At 43.9% G+C, this 18,139-nt stretch overlaps 2 protein-coding genes across 2 annotated transcripts in view; both read right to left on the bottom strand.

Annotated features, from left to right (window-relative positions):
- The window catches only part of LOC106583742 (R-spondin-2), a 78,474-nt gene extending 70,522 nt beyond the window's left edge, over window positions 1–7,952 (bottom strand). The window contains exons 1-2 of the mRNA XM_014168289.3: window positions 7,469–7,952; window positions 6,878–7,176 (exon numbers count right to left, since the gene is read on the bottom strand). Coding sequence (XP_014023764.1) covers window positions 6,878–6,977 — 100 coding nt within the window. The 5' untranslated portion in view covers window positions 6,978–7,176; window positions 7,469–7,952. The remainder of the gene's footprint in view (window positions 1–6,877; window positions 7,177–7,468) is intronic.
- A 2,461-nt stretch (window positions 7,953–10,413) lies between these two features.
- The window catches only part of eif3ea (eukaryotic translation initiation factor 3, subunit E, a), a 57,978-nt gene continuing 50,252 nt past the window's right edge, over window positions 10,414–18,139 (bottom strand). Inside the window, exons 10-13 of the mRNA NM_001141695.1 lie at window positions 17,687–17,796; window positions 12,439–12,541; window positions 11,772–11,906; window positions 10,414–10,614 (exon numbers count right to left, since the gene is read on the bottom strand). Coding sequence (NP_001135167.1) covers window positions 10,579–10,614; window positions 11,772–11,906; window positions 12,439–12,541; window positions 17,687–17,796 — 384 coding nt within the window. The 3' untranslated portion in view covers window positions 10,414–10,578. The remainder of the gene's footprint in view (window positions 10,615–11,771; window positions 11,907–12,438; window positions 12,542–17,686; window positions 17,797–18,139) is intronic.

Raw genomic sequence — 18,139 nt, forward strand, 5'->3', positions numbered from 1 at the left:
AACACACACAGACATGGCAAACAAGAGTCAGACATGTGGCTCACTGCAGTAGTACAACACTGGACGATCCCTATTCCCTGCCTGCCCTTGTGTCTCTAGCTATGTCCCTAGGAGTGGTGATGTGAATCACCTGCAGCCCACGACTGCTAAACTGCTGGTCATTGAGTTCCAGCTTTTAACATATGCCCTGATTTTTTTATACTGATCCCCATTGGTATAGTATTCCTTAAGAATCACACCAGTTGTGACCATGTTATTGTCAATACACTGCACTGAGTAAATGCTGAGTAAATGCTTGAGTGTTGTTCTTCACATGAGTATAGTGAGAGGTTAGTTGACGAGGGCCTCCGTCTCTCTGTCTCTGGTCCGCTCTCCTACCTCTGAAGCCCTCGCATGACTCACTTTCGTGTTGAAATGCTTCTTTTGTGTTGTTGTTTTATGCACGCCACTTAGAAACGACCCCCACATGATGACTTTTACGGCCTAATAAACTCAAGAGTATCGAACCAAACTGGCTGGCCATATTTAGTAGCTTTATACGAAAACGTATTACGGTGTAATTGCTGTAGGCAGGCGCGCTATCGAGAGAATAACATAGGTGAGGGTTACAAAATTTCCCCTCGCACTCGAAAGGGACACTGGACCTTTTGTCTGCAGCTCTGGAGTTTCCAATCACCACTGGGAAATATGGAGTGTATTATAAGATTTATATAATAAGTCCATTTTATTTCACATTTCCGAAAATGAACTTTTACAGTGTGGTAAAATGTAGCCGGAAAGAAAAACATCTGTTCGGCATTTAGCGTTGCCAACATAATGGAATCCTCTGATGACAATGATTGAGGGTGGAAGAGAAGATCCCCCTTGTACATTGCCCTGAGAAAAAGAAAAAACAGGGACCAAATCTACACACAACGACTGTTTCTCTGCAGTGACGTGATAAATGGAAACGTGTAGAAGTGATACAAAGCTAGCCTTCTCCTCTGTGTGAAATGGATCTTCCTCGGTCATTGCTCAGACACGAAACAGCGCACAGAAAAAAGGGAGAAAGCGGAAAAACCTAAACCCTCTAGTTTGTGAACCGACTGGAACGCCATCGAATCAGAAATCTATGTGTTGGTGCCAATTGAAATGAATTAGGGCGAATTGAGTTTATAGGGTGAAGGGGGCTAGCCAGAGGGTGATTAGGCAGAGGGTGAACAGACATTGTTTTTTCCTGGTGAGAGAAAACGAAGACAAAACAGAAACAGATAACACAGCTTGTCACGTGGGTCCTGAGGAATCTCTCCGAGCCTGACTACAAGTTCATGACACCTGTGTTGTTTTTTCCTTCAGGGGGGATTTCCACCAGTGTAGCATGGCATCGGTGCACTGAGGACTGAGGACCCTTTCACTGGCTTCATTTGATACGGCTGTGACTGAGACCTAGTAGGTCTGCTACACTACAGACAGACAGGATGGACATGCTTGGGTTAGTGGGTCCCACCAGACTGACCTCGCCGCAACAGTTACTGTAGTTCACAGGTTTTGTTTTTGTTACTGAATTTATTTGTCAATGCAGCTGAAAACTTGAATTATCTGCCGATGATTTTCCACAAAACTGTCCAGACACAAAAACACACCTGCATAAAGACTTGCACGCACGCACAAACATATCCGCACACACGCGCACATTAACGGCTTGGCTGATGGGGCCTGGGAAGAGAAAGGGAACACGGTTCCTTTTAGACGCTGCAGCCGGGGCTCAGGTCAGGACTTGGCGAGCAGTAATCCCTCTCAGGTGATGCTGCTCACATTCAGCCACATCCAGCTGATCTGCTTAAATATGTTCTCTCCCGGCCCCGTCCCTCCACTCCCTCTCATCCCTCTCATCTTTAAAAGCCCCCTCGGCAAGGAGCAGAACTTGGGAGGATGGGGGGAGGGGCTACTGCTATTCCACACCACGAACCACGGATCGCTTTTCAGCGTTTCCGTAAAGCGATCGTTCCATGTGCCGCTTGGCGCGCTGACACAACGTACAGAGCTCCTTCATAACCAGCCAGGAGAAACGCACTGCTGCTGTGGAATAAAAAAAAAGTCACACAGTCCCTCCTGGTTTAGGAGAGAGAGACGCAGGATACAGGGCGCCCGTCCCGTGGATTAGAGTGGCATTATGTGAAAAAGCCTTGTTAAAAGACATGCCATCTGCGGTCCCTCTTCACTTTTTCCAAAGGCAGAGTGGCAAAGCTGGTTTAAGAGAGGCCCCGTGGAGCATTCCCTCTCCATGTCGGGGAGGGGCGGGTAATCACTCAAACACACATTCATTCTCTCCAAATCATCTCCAACTTAAATTACAAACCTTCTGACTCACTCCTTCACATCTCTCTCGCTCACACACAGTCAGATGAAATGGCTTCGTGTCCACCAAACAATAAGAGGGACAATAAGCTATTTAATAGACAGTCATAAACTATCAATATATAATAATATATGCCATTTAGCAGACGCTTTTATCCAAATTGACTTACAGTCATGCTATTTGTATCCATTTCTCTCACAGAAAAGTCAGAGTATTAGCAAGTGCGGTCTGAGTGCTTTCAGGGCGGCAGGTAGTCTGGCGATTAAGAGCGTTGGGCCAGTACCAGGCTAGGTGAAAAATCTGCTGATGTGCCCTTGAGCAAGGCACTTAACCCTAATTGCTCCTATAAGTAGCTCTGAATGAGTGTCTGCTAAATGACTAAAACGTAAATGTAAGGCATATCCTTCTGTGTTACCTACACTGTCAAAGAGGTGCTCTTGTCTGTCTCCCCCTTTGAATGTGTGTGTTCATACTACAAGCAACAGAAAACAGGGAAACAAAAATGAGTGTCTCTTATTGGTAGTCCCTCCGCTGTTTCAGTCTGTTTTCTTCTGTTTGGTGACTAATGAATACAACTTTAGCAGGTACAGTACTAACAAATCTGATTCTTGGATGTTCTACATAACTTTTTCCATTAGATGCATCATCACCGTGTTTCATCTTATCTCACATTAATTGAGTCCGTTTCCTCAAATAAGCCCAAACTGCATATTCAAGTAGACTTTGACACAATCAAGATAATTTATTATCACTTAGTGGTTACAAAGTTACTTAGAGATGCAATCTCGAAGTTTTGTATAATTTCAGACAGTAGTTTTGAAAGTAGTGCCCGTTTTCTGTGTACTATGCCATCAAATTATGTACATTTTACATTCTCATTTTAGTCATTTAGCAGACGCTAAATCCAGAGCGATTTACAGGAGCAATTAGGGTTAAGTGCCTTGCTTAAGAGCACATCGACAGATTCTTCACCTAGTCGACTTGGGGATTCGAACCAGTTACGTCCTGCAAATACTATTACTATTATATTTTTTTGCAATTGGTATGGATGATATATTACGAATTTGTTCTGCTTAAGATCCTGGAGTACATCTTTAAGTATCTTAATCTCAAAATCTGTTTCATATCATTTTGAGAAAGAAGAAGAGTAGGCGGCCAGTACGTTGCAAATAACTTTAGTAAACTATTAACAGAATATATTTACAAATACTACATATAGGAGCAGTCAGCATAGTACATCACAACGGGAAAACGCACTTTGACTACTAGAATCTTCCTCAGGCAACGTTGGAAAAATAGCTGAAGATTATTATTTGAATTAATCTGATTCTGATTATTTTATTATCGTAAAAGATCAGATTGTGGGGACATTCAAAACCGTATAATTTCTATGATCTTTTGAAACAGCTGACCTACAAAATCAAAGTTCACCTTGGAGTGATTACAGAACACTAAGGGTACATTTTTCTTCAGTACTGTACACAGTCTTTCACTACTATAGCCATTTCCTAGTAGTGAATTTACAAACTCCCCTGACCCATGGTGCATCTCTTCCTCCAGGCAACATTGGTACTTGAGTCTGTTTTTATGTAGTCAGCAGGTGGCATCATTAGCCAGAGAATAAAAATGAAAACCAATATCCTTGAGTCTAGCAATGATATCATAGCAGGCTTCATTGGCATGATTTCCTCTTTTTTTAGTGGGCAGGGTGGGGGAGTAAGGAGGTGTAAATCATCGGTTTTATATGAAGAGAAAAAAAAACAATAACTACAGTGGAACAGAGGATTGAGTCATGTAGTAGATTATGGGAGCTGCTTGCAAGACATGATCAAACCATTTACACCACAGATTCCCTTCATTTAGCCTTAGCCTGACTCTCTTACAGTTTGCCTTTGAACCCAGACTGTTGCCGACTAGAACAGCCCTGCTTTTCACTCTTGCATCCTCTTATTATACACCCGTCTCCTTCCCATACACTTCACTAGCTAATCCAATCATTTCCTGCGTGTTAACGGCAAAGGCTCTACTACTTATATCAGCCAATTTCTTTGAATTTATTTCAGCCTGAAAGGTAAAGAAATTTGGTCCTCCACACACAGGATATTTTTCTTTACGCATAAAATATATATGCCTGGGGAGCTTAACGTGACCAATTCCATATTCCGTTTTTAAAATGTGTCTGGGACTCATCACTCCAGACTGATTTGGAAACCTCACTGCGTTACTGCTGCGTTCCAGAGCTGTCATGGTGAACCTTCGGGGCAAGGCACAAATATTCAGCCCTCTCAGAGCATATTGAACAGTGATCTCTCTCTCACATGCTTCTCTCAATAACCATAAAAAAATAAAGGAAGGAAGTGAAAACCTAAAGCTTGGCTGCCTGCCAGTGTGTGCTAAATGTCGCTTTTGGCCTCAGTTGGACCATTCCAATCCAAAACAACAGGAACCAATCCTCCACCTTCCCTCAAAAAACAATCTGTACAAAACCCATACATTGCTGAGGGCTGGAGCATCCAGTTCGAGATGTTCAGAGAGTTTACGGTGATGTGTGTACAGCTCAGCCTAATCCCATCCTCAGGGTCAAATGTATGAGTTAACCTTTTGCTCTCACCCCCACCTCCAGCCCCCACCCCTCCCTCCCTCCCACACACACACACACACACGGGTTATACCTCTCTAGCCTGTTAGCCAAAAGCATTTCAACCACTTCTATCAACAACAAACACAGAAACACAGACAAACACACACATCTATGCCATTATCAATTGGCCTCTCTCCCTATAACATCTCAAACTTAAACTTAACCAGTTCCACTCTGTGCCAAAAAGTTTGATCCCATTAAGAACATTATATTACGGAGCATCTGAGATCACCCCAATCCTAAGAGAAAAATAGAGGAGCAGAGAAAAGTGTGTCTGTGCAAGTACCCCACAGTGACTGCTTGATTATTTGCAGATGGGCAGTGGAAGGCTTGCAGCCAGAAGTGGAGGTTCCCCCTGGCATGCCTTGCATATGATTCAATCTGTGATTGCCTTACAATTTACAACCCTCCCCCCCAAAAAAAAACTTGCATTGAGAAGAGGATCATCCTACTGTACTCCACACCACACTGTAACATGTTCTGTTTAGGGTATTGGTGCTATAAGCAGGCTACCATGGGATCAATAAGGAATAGCACACGCACTTCAGATTAAGCAGTGTTCCCTCTCTCCCTTGCCACCACCGGAGTAAGGACCTTTCTTATGTCACAGATCCAGAGAGGTGCTGCTAACAGCAGACGCACTGATGGTCACAGTCTGCTCATTCATTTCACATTGCTGTTTTTACCAATGGGCCAAATCCCCAGAGGCGATTGTTATGCATGTACCAACTGTTCAAAGATAACTCTGCGGTTATGAGATCAATTAAAACCAGCTTATGAGGTTGGAGAGGTCGAATTCATATGGCAGGGGAAGGGGATTCAGCATCTATTCATTAAAACTCCCACAATACGCCCCCCTAAGCCGCTGCGCTCCACAATAGATAGACAGAGCCGCACTACCAGCTTTTTACCGTCTAGTCGCTGTAGCCTACTAAGCAGTACCACATTTAATTAAAGACACAGACCTCTCTTTGTTGGCAAGGACAGGCGGACAGGTAAGAGCACAGAGAGCCCGAAGCAATTTGGGGTAACCTAGGCTATTTGACCAAAGGACTCACCAACAGCAACTACGTAAGAAATATGAAGCAGATAACAATATCACAAATCTTATCAGGCATTTTTTTTGCGTTGGCAAACCATGACCGCTATGTGTCCAAGACGCACATTTTGCGCATTTGTCAAAATGTCCCCAAAACAGAACTTCAAGAATTACCTGTAATCTAGTAATACAACTAACAACGTCTTTGAGTGGTGAAGTCTCACCAATTTGTTACAATTTAGAAAAATAGTTTCCACGTTGAACTCATGAAGTTCCGAACAGTTGCCTCGTGAAACATACCCACAGTCTGGACAGACTCGGCTACTGCTTTACAGCGCTGTGGGACTTTTCGTTTTGGCGGGATGGATATATTAGGTGGATCGAATACATTTTTTTCACTGCGCTTTTAATCTTATACCGGGAGTCGGGTGATAATTGCAGAGCGCATAAAACTCATCCAGGAACTCACGAGCGCATTTACCAGATATGCATCACCTCAAATAGCCTAACCCTAGACCTCAGGATGCTGGACGGTCACTGTATCCTGATCAATATACCGTGCTCAGGGCGATGATAGTCAGTGTGTAGGAGACATGCCAACGAGTTATGTTTGAATACATTGGCAAGGTAATTATCTAATCATGGTTATGATGACATCATCATAAGCAGAACCGGATATACAATGGCAACAAATGTTGATTAAACTCGTGGTCTCAAAATGTTCAATATTATCTGTCCGACCATGTCTATTTTTATTTTTCTAACGTTGCTGTCTCAGAAACTATCCAAAACTTCTCGCTCTCAACTGTCACATTGGCAAGGATGATGTATGCATAGATAGACGATTTTTTTCACGTACCTCTTTTGTTCCTCCTCCAGCGATTTGACTGCGTTTGACAGTTGCTGTACTCCATACAGTTCAACACGATTAAAGCCAATGAGAAAAGTCGAAACTGCATCTGGACGGCTGGTGTTCCGACTCGAATAAGAAGTGCCAATGGTGTTTGGGATGAATTATCTGGTTCGTTTCCTCCAGTTTCTTGAATGATTCCAATTTGTCACACATTAAACGAGCAGCGACAACATAGTATCTCACCACGGAATAATATCATTTTATGAAGATCACCGTTCCTTCATTCACAAGTGTCCCTTTGAGTGCTGTAAAAAGAAAGATATGGGTTATTATGATAACACATGTGACGATATCCACATCTATCCAAACATGGGGAAAATACTTTATCTAAAGAGTTTAGGAGGCTAAGCCTACTGTATTTAAATACACTGCAACAATGAAACATTTTTTTTTCTGCCACACGTGTTAATTTACTCTCCATTCTCGACAAAAGAGCTTGGCATTAAATAATTCCAACGCCTCTCAAACAAGCAATAACCTTCCAATATAATGAGCGCAAGAAGCTGTGTTTAACAATGAACACAATATGAAACATACCTGCATATGTGACAGTCTAAATCCACTTCAGAAAGCCACAGTGGGTCTGGAGCATACAGCATCCCTCTTGCATGAAAAGTTATTCTGGAAGAGAACAGAGGTCCGAGTGATCTCCCTTCTCCTTGAGACGCACACGAGTTTTATTCCGATAATACCTATTTCCCCGCTGAAAGCGTGTCCTTTTTCACTCCAGCAAACTTGTCTACACTATTCGGGCGTCCCGTTTTACGTTGGGGTTTAAAGCAAAGGATATGAAGCCAGTAGATTCTCCTCTAGATTGTCTGCATTTTGCGCTTCGAGCAGAGGTGAAGTGGTAGGCTACTACTGGTCCTGATGCTTGGGCTGCTTTCTCATATAGCTGCTCCTGTCACGTGGAGATTTCTAGATCTTTGGGGCTGCTCAGAATTAGAAGCCCCTTGACCAGAGTGAAGTGTTTTTTTTCTTATTATTTTAGATAATGAAGATGACACATGTTATTTAGCTGCCTAGGTCCTCACGCTACACCGAGGCTCCCTCAGGGTCCTAGTGCATGAAACAAATCAATCGCAGCCGTTTTGGTTCTCGTGTGAAATTACGCACAACCCGTGACGTTTGTGTGGGGTATTGTTGAAGGCTATCACCCCTAGTTTGGATGTTGAATGACCTTTTGTCTCTCAAATTCCAAATTATAACAAATATTACGGTACTTTACGTTTTTTAAGTCGTTTTCTATGGGGTTTGGAAACGGAGTTTGTTTGGTCCTCCAATTATTCCCATTTGACCAATGAGAAGTGGTCTTGCTAGTACCTGCATGGTTATACTGTTAATTCCACTATATGACAAATAGACCTACTCATGTCTCGAAAAGCTAGTGAATTGTAGTGCCAGTTAGTCTCATTTTAGGATTTCAAAGAAAACATATAGTTGTATGGCTTCGATGGTCGAATTTTAATGGATAAATTGGGAAGACAATGATCATAACCACCATCAACGTTTTACCTTCATCGTTGCCGTCATTCTTGCTCTCAAGAAACAAGAATGCATGCAACTTCAAAGATGTAAAGCCTTACTCTAGGAGAATGTAATATGATTGGACAACTATTTGCTCCATTAATGGATGTGATATAAAGTTGGTAACTTTAACAGTTAAACAATCTACCTAATCAAGTGACACAAAACTAGACATACTTGCATGACCTCAAAACTAACTGAAAGGTAAGTCAAAAGCAATACCAGAGAATAGGCCTAGTACCGGTCCTGAAAAAAAGACCAGAAAAACCCCAGGTTATACCCTACTTGAGATTTCCTGATACCCACCTAGGTCCACCATAGTGTTCACCTCCTGTTCTGGTAGAAATAGACTGTAAATGCTGTACCCCCTTTGACCACTAGGTGTGGCACTTAATCTTTTATTTATTTTAGGAAATTAGTTTGTGTCGGGCACTTATCAGGACACAACTGTCTGCCCCCAATCGGGAAGCAATATTCTACTCAAAATAAACAGGAGGCAGAGTTTCAGGAAATGACTGAGGCCCAGAGGTTACAGATTGGTGTAATGCATATGTTACGCTCCATACGTAGTCCTTGTATATAAAGCAAACATCTAAACCTTGGATGATTTCTTTTGAAAAGCCAGAGGTCAATTCAGCCTGACGTCAAAAAGATGAAAAAAAGACCGTAAATAGAAAATATTTTTGTAATGAATGTTAACTCACTAACAAAGGCTTTGTCGTGAAAACAATTCAATTTTTTATTTAACAATATAAAGCTTAAGTTATATGAAAGCATTCAAATATAGCCATGGAACAGAGCATGATTAAAAATGATTGTAGATAATGGAAAGAGGAGCAGCGTCATATAGGAATACCACCCCACAGACAAAAACCAGAGACCTTCCATGACATTTTATTTTACACATTTTGTCACACTGGTTTTATACAAGACAAGCGTTCTAACCTCAAGCAATAAAAACACAATGTAAGTTTTCCATTTCATCACTGGGACCGCTTGCAAACCTTTTGTGGGGGGAAAACCTTGGACAATGTGTAAAAACAGAACCATGGAAGTTTCCCAGCCAAAACCGATAGTGACCTTTTGCCTGACTGTTTATTTCTTTATTCGAGTGCAGTGACAGACATTGTGGTCAAAGGGCTGTTTGCGGCAAGTCTGGTATTGGTCTGGACATCCTACTAAAACAATACAGGAGAGTGCACTGGTAAGGTGAATGATAATTAAGGGCTAGGATAACTTTTATTTTCATGATGCGTCATGGCAAAGGACCGGTAAACCAATCACTTTATCCTCCCCGCTGGCCTGGTCCAAGGTGACGTCAGTGTTTGAATCGTCTGGCTCCGAGCCCTGAGTGCCAATGGAAGCTGGAAGCACCTCTTTGCTCCCCCAGAGACGTAGCAGCCCATGAAAGTTTGTCTACCGAAGAACCACTAGTCACTCACAAGAGCATTCACCTACCTGAAACCATCTCCCCTTTTAGAACAAGGTCAAGTTGAGAGGTAAAAGAGAAAGAAAGTTACATGAGAAAGCCAGAAGCTGAAGGAAGAGTTGGTGAGAGAAGGGGGGAGCAAGAGGCACATTAAACTGATTAGTCTGGGCTAATGGAGGTTTACGAGTCCCTCATGTCCTCAGAGGGAAAGATGACTGGCAGAGAGTATGACCACTATTAACTGTACATCACCTCTGTCTGCTCCCCTCCTCTCACTTCCCCTCCTGTGTGACTGCCATGGTGAACCGGGCCACTAAAACACCATGAAACCCAATAGCCTAAACACTCATTCATCATTACAGTGCATACATGAGCCGCATCACCCAAAACAGTATTAACTGTCCCACTCAGTGACTTAATGCACACATTACAACTGCCAAGTATTACCAATGCAAAAAAAAGTCTAACCACTTAAGCCTCAACCACCATCTGTAATGTCCAGAAATAAAGCGATCATTGGTGAAAATGGTTTTTGCACGTCTGTTTTATTGAATCACTGATGACTTGAACCAAGAGCAAAAAAAAATAAAATCCTCTGCTCCTTGAGGGACAAGCAGAAAAAACAGGATGTTGTTGCTGGATGGGAATGCTGTGTAGGAACAGGAATAAAAATATTCTCGGTGGTGTCTTGCTAAAAGCCAGTCTCTTGACCTGCCCAGTTGGGTGTCTGGAGAGAAAAAAGGGAGGAGAAAAGGGGGGGGGGGGGGGGGGAGAGAGAGGTTAGACTACCAGTTGACAGACATACAGTATTTTGTTTCTGGGCTTTAATGAATTATATGATGAATTAGAAACAGAAATCCCCATGAGTGTATGTAGTCGAACACTTGAAGTTGACTTAAAATGTGAGCAAGTGTGTGTGTCCCCGCCCGTGTGTGTATGCATGCGTAACGGACCCCCAACAGCCCATCCAGATGACAGGTAGTAAATGTATTAGAAGTGATTTGTAGCCCTGAGAATGTAATGACACTTGTTTGCAGCCTCTTAACGAGGGTCTTTGCTTTGACTAAACAGAGATATAGCAGCTCTCTTCCTGCAGATATTCAAACAAGAGAGGTGGTAACTGAACACATCAAAAGATACTTACTCAGAACTGGACAGTTAAAAGGGGGACATTTAAAGCACACTTGGCCCCGTTGTGATTAGATATATATTTATAATAAACTAATCTGAGGGGGTCGAAGGGAGGCGGTGGACTGGCTCATTTAAAAGTTTAAGAATCCGTTTCATTTTGGTTTTACAGACATGTCCTTCTCTCCCTAACTTCAAGGAGCACTGCTGGCATGGGGAGAGGGTGGGGCTCAGGGATGTGTGTGATCATTGAGGATTACCTTCGTGGATTAGTCTTACATACCACTCACACGGTCAAGATCAAAACAGACCAAAATTTGGACCCCAAGGCAAACATCTGTGGGGACCTGTACTAAGTGCAGGGAACTCCGTAGTTTGAGTAATGTTCAGTGAGGCTAGTGTGCGAATCGACCTTATTTGCGCAGCGGTAGCTGAGTCACAGGGCACAGGCCCTGTTTTATGGCGGCATTGACATCTACCTTGTCATTAGGCCTATGAAGATCAATGGGATGATGAAAGTGCCCGCTAGCTCCGTTAAAACCTGCTCTTACTGGCTGATTCCGTGTCAAGTGGAGCGTTTTGTTGAAGCTGGTTCGTCGACATTCTTCTAGCCCTGTTCTCTCTGAGCTGATCATTTCGAGAGGGCTTTGAACTGTGTCCACCCACGTAAGAGTCACAGTCAGTTGGAAAAGGGAATGGGTAGTCTAGTCTTTGACAAGGGATGGGAGGGTGGGTAGTGGTGACAAACTCGCTTACCTCGTTCCTGCTGGCGTGGGCCATCTTCTTCTCGATGTTCATGGCCAGCATCTGGCTCCTGAAGGACAGGCTCTTTGTCTTCTCAATCACCTGCTGGTACGGCGACACAGCGTTGTTCCCCATCACCACGTGACCCTGGATAAGAACAGGACAGGGCGAGGGGCACACAGTTAGGCCTAATCACACAGCGGGGAGAGCCAATCACATCTGGTCTCACAGACACGCCACCGTGTCGCCAACCGCCCGGGACACATTTATGTAAATTTCAGTGCACATCTAGGTAATTCTATGTCATTCCAGGAAGAGTGGCTAGGGTATGATTTGCTGATTACAGAGAACTCTGCGCAGTGATGGGTACGCCAAAACATGCAAGACCCAATGTGGAGCTGTAGAGGAGAACAAGGACTTAAAAAGGGTAAGGTATTGTGGTTGCCTACTTCGTACTGTGTTGTATACCCTCCTATTATGATAATGGCCCATCCCATGCCTTGTTATTCTCGTCTCAGTCATTCTACAGTTATGCACTTATATTGCATCTAGAGGTACACCGGAGAATAAGCTCCCCGATTACGAAGGAGTAAAAAAAGAAGAAAAAAACGGACTAATCAATTGCGTGGGAGCAGAGGTCATTGATTGTCGAGGCAGACAGACAGGGCGTCAGTCTCACCAGTTTGGAGTCTATCTTGGCATCCAGCCTGGCGTTGCGGATAAGGTTGACAATCCATCTCTCCGCCTCCTCGGGGGTCATGTTCAGCTTGTCTGCCAGCATGCTGAGGAGCAGAGGAGAAACAGGATTTTTAGAAGGCGAGTGGAACAATACACACGTGTTCTCCGATTAAATAAGCGGTACAGAAGTTGCTAATTGTTTAATGAAAAATGTGGCCTTAGTGTTGTCTATATAGTTCATATACACACACCACATTAATCAACTGGGGCGTGGGAAGGTGTACCCCTCTGTCCAATGAGGTCATTTCTGGGCAATATTTGTCCCTTCATGGGACCCTTTTTGGGCCCATTTTATTCCTAGGGGCAAAAGTTGGGTATAGCCTCTAATGTACTGAAGCAAACAGCAGAAAAGACCACACATCAGAAAAGCCAAGATTACACAGTGTACATAACATGCTCTTTCATTGTCAGACTGACCAGGTGAAAGCTATGATCCTCTTATCGAAGTCACTTGTTAAATCCACTTGAACTCAGTGTAGATGGAGACGTGTTTTTTTTTAAATGGTAGCAGGTGCACCGGTTTGAGCACGTCAAGTACTGCAACGCTGCTGGGTTTCACGCTCAACAGTTTTCCAATGAGCATCAAGAAATGTCCACCATCCAAAGGACATCCAGCCAACTTGACAACTGTGGGAAGCATTGGAGTCAACATGGGCCAGTATCCCTGTGGAACACTTGACACCTAGTGGACTCCATACCCTGATGAATTGAGGCTGTTCTATGGGCAAAAGGCGGGGGTGCAACTGTATATTAGGAAGGTGTTCCTAATGTTTTGTACACTTGGTGTATATGACAAGCCTTTTCAGTGGAAGTCTGATGCCATACCTCCACATTTGCTACACTACTCAATATGACGAAAGGGCTGCATTAAGACTAACAAAGCTAACAGGACAATGCTAACACATTACCAAGTCATACACATTCTTAGGCTAAAAGGCCTATAAAGTAAAATACAATGACGTGTCAAAGAAACCGGATCAGGGGAACACACGCAAATGAACTTACATGAACTAGAACAGAAGATTTCATGACTCCCCAGGCTAACGCAATTAGAGAAGTCAGTGGGAATCCCAGTTTCTCTCCCTAGCCAGTCACTTTACTCTTTGATGTCCTCTCCTGGACACACACTTACGTTCACCCCACCTTGGCCCAGAGCCTGCCCGTGACAGAGCGGGACCTGCTACTGTCCCCAAATGAAAGCCAGGTTGCTGCCGTGGAGCTCTTTGATAGAGCGGTGGGACATGGATGTGTCACCGAGGGAGAGAGGGAGGTGGTGGGCGCCTGGCCCTCTTTGATCCAAAGCCTTTGCCAGTGCAGCTGGCCTCCCTTGCAGCTTTGAAAATTACTAAACCCCCTTGATACTACTACCACCACCACCACCATCTAGACCCACTCCTTCCCACCCGCCCCACATTTCCTGCTGGTCCCCCATTTCATATTAGGGGCCTATAAATATACCCATCTCTTCCACCACAAGTAGTATAGCTAGTTCCTTCGCATCCCACAGCCCACCCAACGCACACCTCTTGAACGAACCTCATTAATACACTCGTTCAACAACATAGATACTAGTGTGTGTGGACCGTGGGGTTATGAGGACTGTATGAAAAGTGCACCCCACTAATTATAATTTCCTGCTCCATTAATCAAGTTCCCTCCCCCACGGAGATGGAGAGACAGACCTGTGAGTATGCCAGACCCTCGCCACCCCAAACCACCTCTCGCTATTGGATCAGATCCAGTCCACAATAGTTGCCAATACCAGCAGGACCGTTTCAACGGTCACTTCCCAAATGCTGACTTCTTTAAGACTTTCTCCCTCGTAAATTCCCATTTGGAAATAACCTCATTTGGGATAATGTTTGCCTTACCTCAAGGCCCGACAGCAAAAACACATTCTCGCCGCTCTGACCCAGCTTGGCATCCTTTTTGAAAGTAGCAGCAAAACTACGTACGGAGGGGGTTGAAATTACATCAGTGTCTGGAAGGGGCTCAAAAAAAACAAAAACAAATAATAAACAGCATTACCTCAGCATAAAGAGGCACTGCCGCGGGGAAATCCAAGTAACAAGAGCGTGATGATCCATCACCACTTTCACCACAGCAGTGTTTGAGGTGGATACCAGAAGAGAAAAACACCAGTTAAGAATTGATTAACGTTGAATCCCCACGGGCTGGAGGAGTGGAAAGGGGTATGACCAACCTGTCACTCATACCCAAATGACTAAATTACGGCAAAATGCTGCGGAAAACAAAATTGCACTTACGGCTCATTATGAAGGACCTAACAAGCATGGGGAGAAACCCCCCCATGTCAGTTGTCCACTCACGTGAGATTAGGTCGTGATGGCTAACATGTGTCTGCTATCCAGGAGTGACACAATCAACACTAAAGGAGACACACAGGTCGCACCAGTTTGGGCAAAATTCCTGGTGTACGTCTATAAACACTGTTCAGTTTCAAAATGTAACCCAAGAGATGTGGGACTGCCGCAGAGGGGTACGCAGAGTGTGTTTGTTTGGTGATTCTGTCAAGGTGAGGGCACATGTCAGTCAAACCAGACTCAGATCCGAGATCAAAATAAACATGACCCAGTTTCCTCACGGCGAGTTCACCTCGGCCCTAACCCCCTGCAGAATGTGATCTCCCCAGCATACCACAGTAACGCGCATTGCCCCAAAAGGCCCAGGGCAGCCCCTGCATGCACCCAGGACAACTTCAGTGATAACAACCTACTCTGTAATTCATTACAGGAAATCTGGCAATGCTTTCCTGGGGAAGAGCATTCATGTATCATATTTTACAAAGGACTCTGCTTTATCTCCTTTATAGATAAGGTCTCAACTTTTATCTTAACCTGGAAATTCAGAAGATGGGGATATGTAAGGGGGGGGGCCTAGACCTACAAAACTCAACTATTGACATATCCCTTGGCCTTTAAGCCAACTAGAACACCTTCACGTGTTTTGTTTTACACAGCCATAGCCCTGTTCCTTGAGAAGGGGGGGGGGGGGGGCGCTTTCATTTCAACCCCTTACTGGCTTCTCAGCACTCAATTTCAGGCTGGGGGGGGACGACGACGACGACTCCTGTGAGTCTCTCGGCCACCTTCACACTCAGGGAGAGAGGTCAGGATAACTGTTATAGAGGGAAAACTCCCATAAGAAGGGGGCACTTCTAAAGTGGCTGGGCTCAGACGAATGCATTGTTAAACACTACCATATGATAGCATTAAGAGATTCCAAGCCATTTGGAACGACACCCGTTTTCGGCTTCTTGTGATGGGAAAAGATGTCCACTACCATTCCATGTGCCACATTTCAGTGTCGGCTGACCGGCTCGGTCTTATGTACGTACTGACAAAGTCACTGGACAGTGTACCATCTGAGGTCAATGTTAGAAAAAAATGACTGGTTATTAACATTCAAAGAAAGTCAAATATGGTAATATTAAGTTTGTGAATCCAAAAAATGAAATCAAAATTGTAAAAACATACCCAAGTCTAGACAAAGGGATATGTGGATGCAATTACGGAGCATAAGCTCAAATCGTGGGGTCACATTTAGCTTCCTTTTTTACATGAGCCTTTCTGCATAGAGTAACTCAACTACCCACACTTCTGGCCTACTTTCGTCCCATGCCATGGGCAAAAAAAGCGAGCTAAATATCTGTGAAACCTTCATAGCCAACAGCTGTAAAAATGTCCTCATTAAAAACAGGGATCAGATTCATTTGAGTCCATGCTTGGATGCAGAGGGCTTCTGGGTAGCAGACTAATGACATGGAATTTGAGCGTTTGTCAAAAATAAACTGTGTGTTCTGTCCATCGTCATCGCAACGGCTTTAAATAAACACGGAAATCCCTGACACTGCCGAGCGCCGCTCTGTTTTACCTTTCCTTTACAATCTCAGCTAACAAAGACCTACAAACACAGGACAAAATTTTAGAAAACATCACAATTCAACTTCCTACTGTTACCACTAACCTTTGTGGTCTTTAACAAGTAAATGTATCCAATTGCAGCAAGTCTGCCAAAAAAAAGAGCCGGGACTCCTAATCAATTCCAGACAATCTGCAACTGGAGATTTCGACAGAGCCCTATCGTGTTCCATGGTTCAACCTTGACTACAGACCTCCACAGCTCTGTATAACAGGCAGTGCAATAATTTCTCTGTCAAAAGTTATAATTCATTCACCCTTTTCATTCAATGTCCATGACAGCATATTCCATTAGAAGTTGGAGTATAACCCTTTTTGCCTTAGTACAGTAACTATGTCTTTCCAAATTCATTTCCACAAGTACAAAATGTTCAGTGTACACTAAAAGCAGTGAGGTAAAAATAAAGTAGTATATCAGACTAGAGTGAAGAGAGAGCGAAGTCCACAGTAAGATGAGGGCTACTGGTAGACTGGGCCCTAGATGTGCCTAATCTGTATAGCTATACATTTGTTATTTTCTAGAAGAGATGCACAAGAGGCAGCCAAATCCTTAATTGTGGACCATTACCTTCCCCCCCCCCCCCAATGCTCACCATAATTAGCTTTGACTGGTGACTATTGTTTTGGTGACTATCCAAGGTAAATTTATTGTAGTGGATGTAACAAGGCTTGGGAAAGAAAGAGAACTTCAGAACCCCCTGAACACTAGAAACCCTGACCCAGGACGACTCAGAAGTGGAGCTACGCTGTTCCTCTCTCCCCCGCATCAGCAGCTAGCAAAATCTAAAGCCGTCAAAGCCCATCTAAACCCTGACCTCTCCCTGAGAGAAACCTGTCCCTGGTTTGGTCTCTCACTGAGGTGGTCTTTAAAAGTTTAGTGAGCAGAACAACCAGGAAGCAGTTAAAGCTCCCATTGCCTAATCCCTAAAATGTGTATGTGGAGATGTGAGTGTATTTGACTGGGGAAAGGGGCAATAAACGCTTATCTGTGGGGGGCATTCCTGTAATCACTGCACATATCCACCCTCTTCCTGCAGCTGGTCTGCTTAGCAAGCTCACTGGCTGGTGACAGACTGTCATGACCTTCCTGTGCACTTTAGCTCGTCTGAGCTGGCCACTGTAGTGCATGGTGCACATCTTAGCATTTGGACAGTGATGGCGAACAACGGTCTAGCAAAGACTGATCTCTTGCAAAGTCCTTCCTGTCAGTTCCCCAACTGGTGCTTTAACATCACTCCCTGGTCTCACCTGATGCTGATGCACTGGTGGATCCTGCAGAAAGTCTCAAAGATGAACAGACGGGCATTCTCAATGAAGTCCTCCAGGCAAGCCACCAGGAAGAAGTCATTCACAAGCACCTGGAAGAGATGGAGGGAAATAAAAGTTAACAGTAATACAAATATTGTAGTGAGTATTTGCCTCAGTGTACGCATTTCTATAAAAGACCACTGCAGGGTTTAAGGAAAGTAAAACAGTTAAATGAATGTTAAGCTTTTTCGTAAACTCATTAGTGCAATCAAGATTGGATTCTGACTGAGTGGCCCTGGAGAGCCATAAAAGCACAGCAGTAACAGGTTTCCCCCTTGCAGTCCTTATTTGGGATCGAGGCACTGATTAAATTGTGGGAAAACCCAATTCACTGTCAAATTAAAAAAAGAGCAGAAAGGATTATTTATATTTTTCTTCATACATGCAGAGTAA

The sequence above is a fragment of the Salmo salar genome, chromosome 02, assembly GCF_965601325.2.
Source record: "Salmo salar chromosome 02, fSalSal1, whole genome shotgun sequence".
NCBI classification, from domain to species: domain Eukaryota; kingdom Metazoa; phylum Chordata; class Actinopteri; order Salmoniformes; family Salmonidae; genus Salmo; species Salmo salar.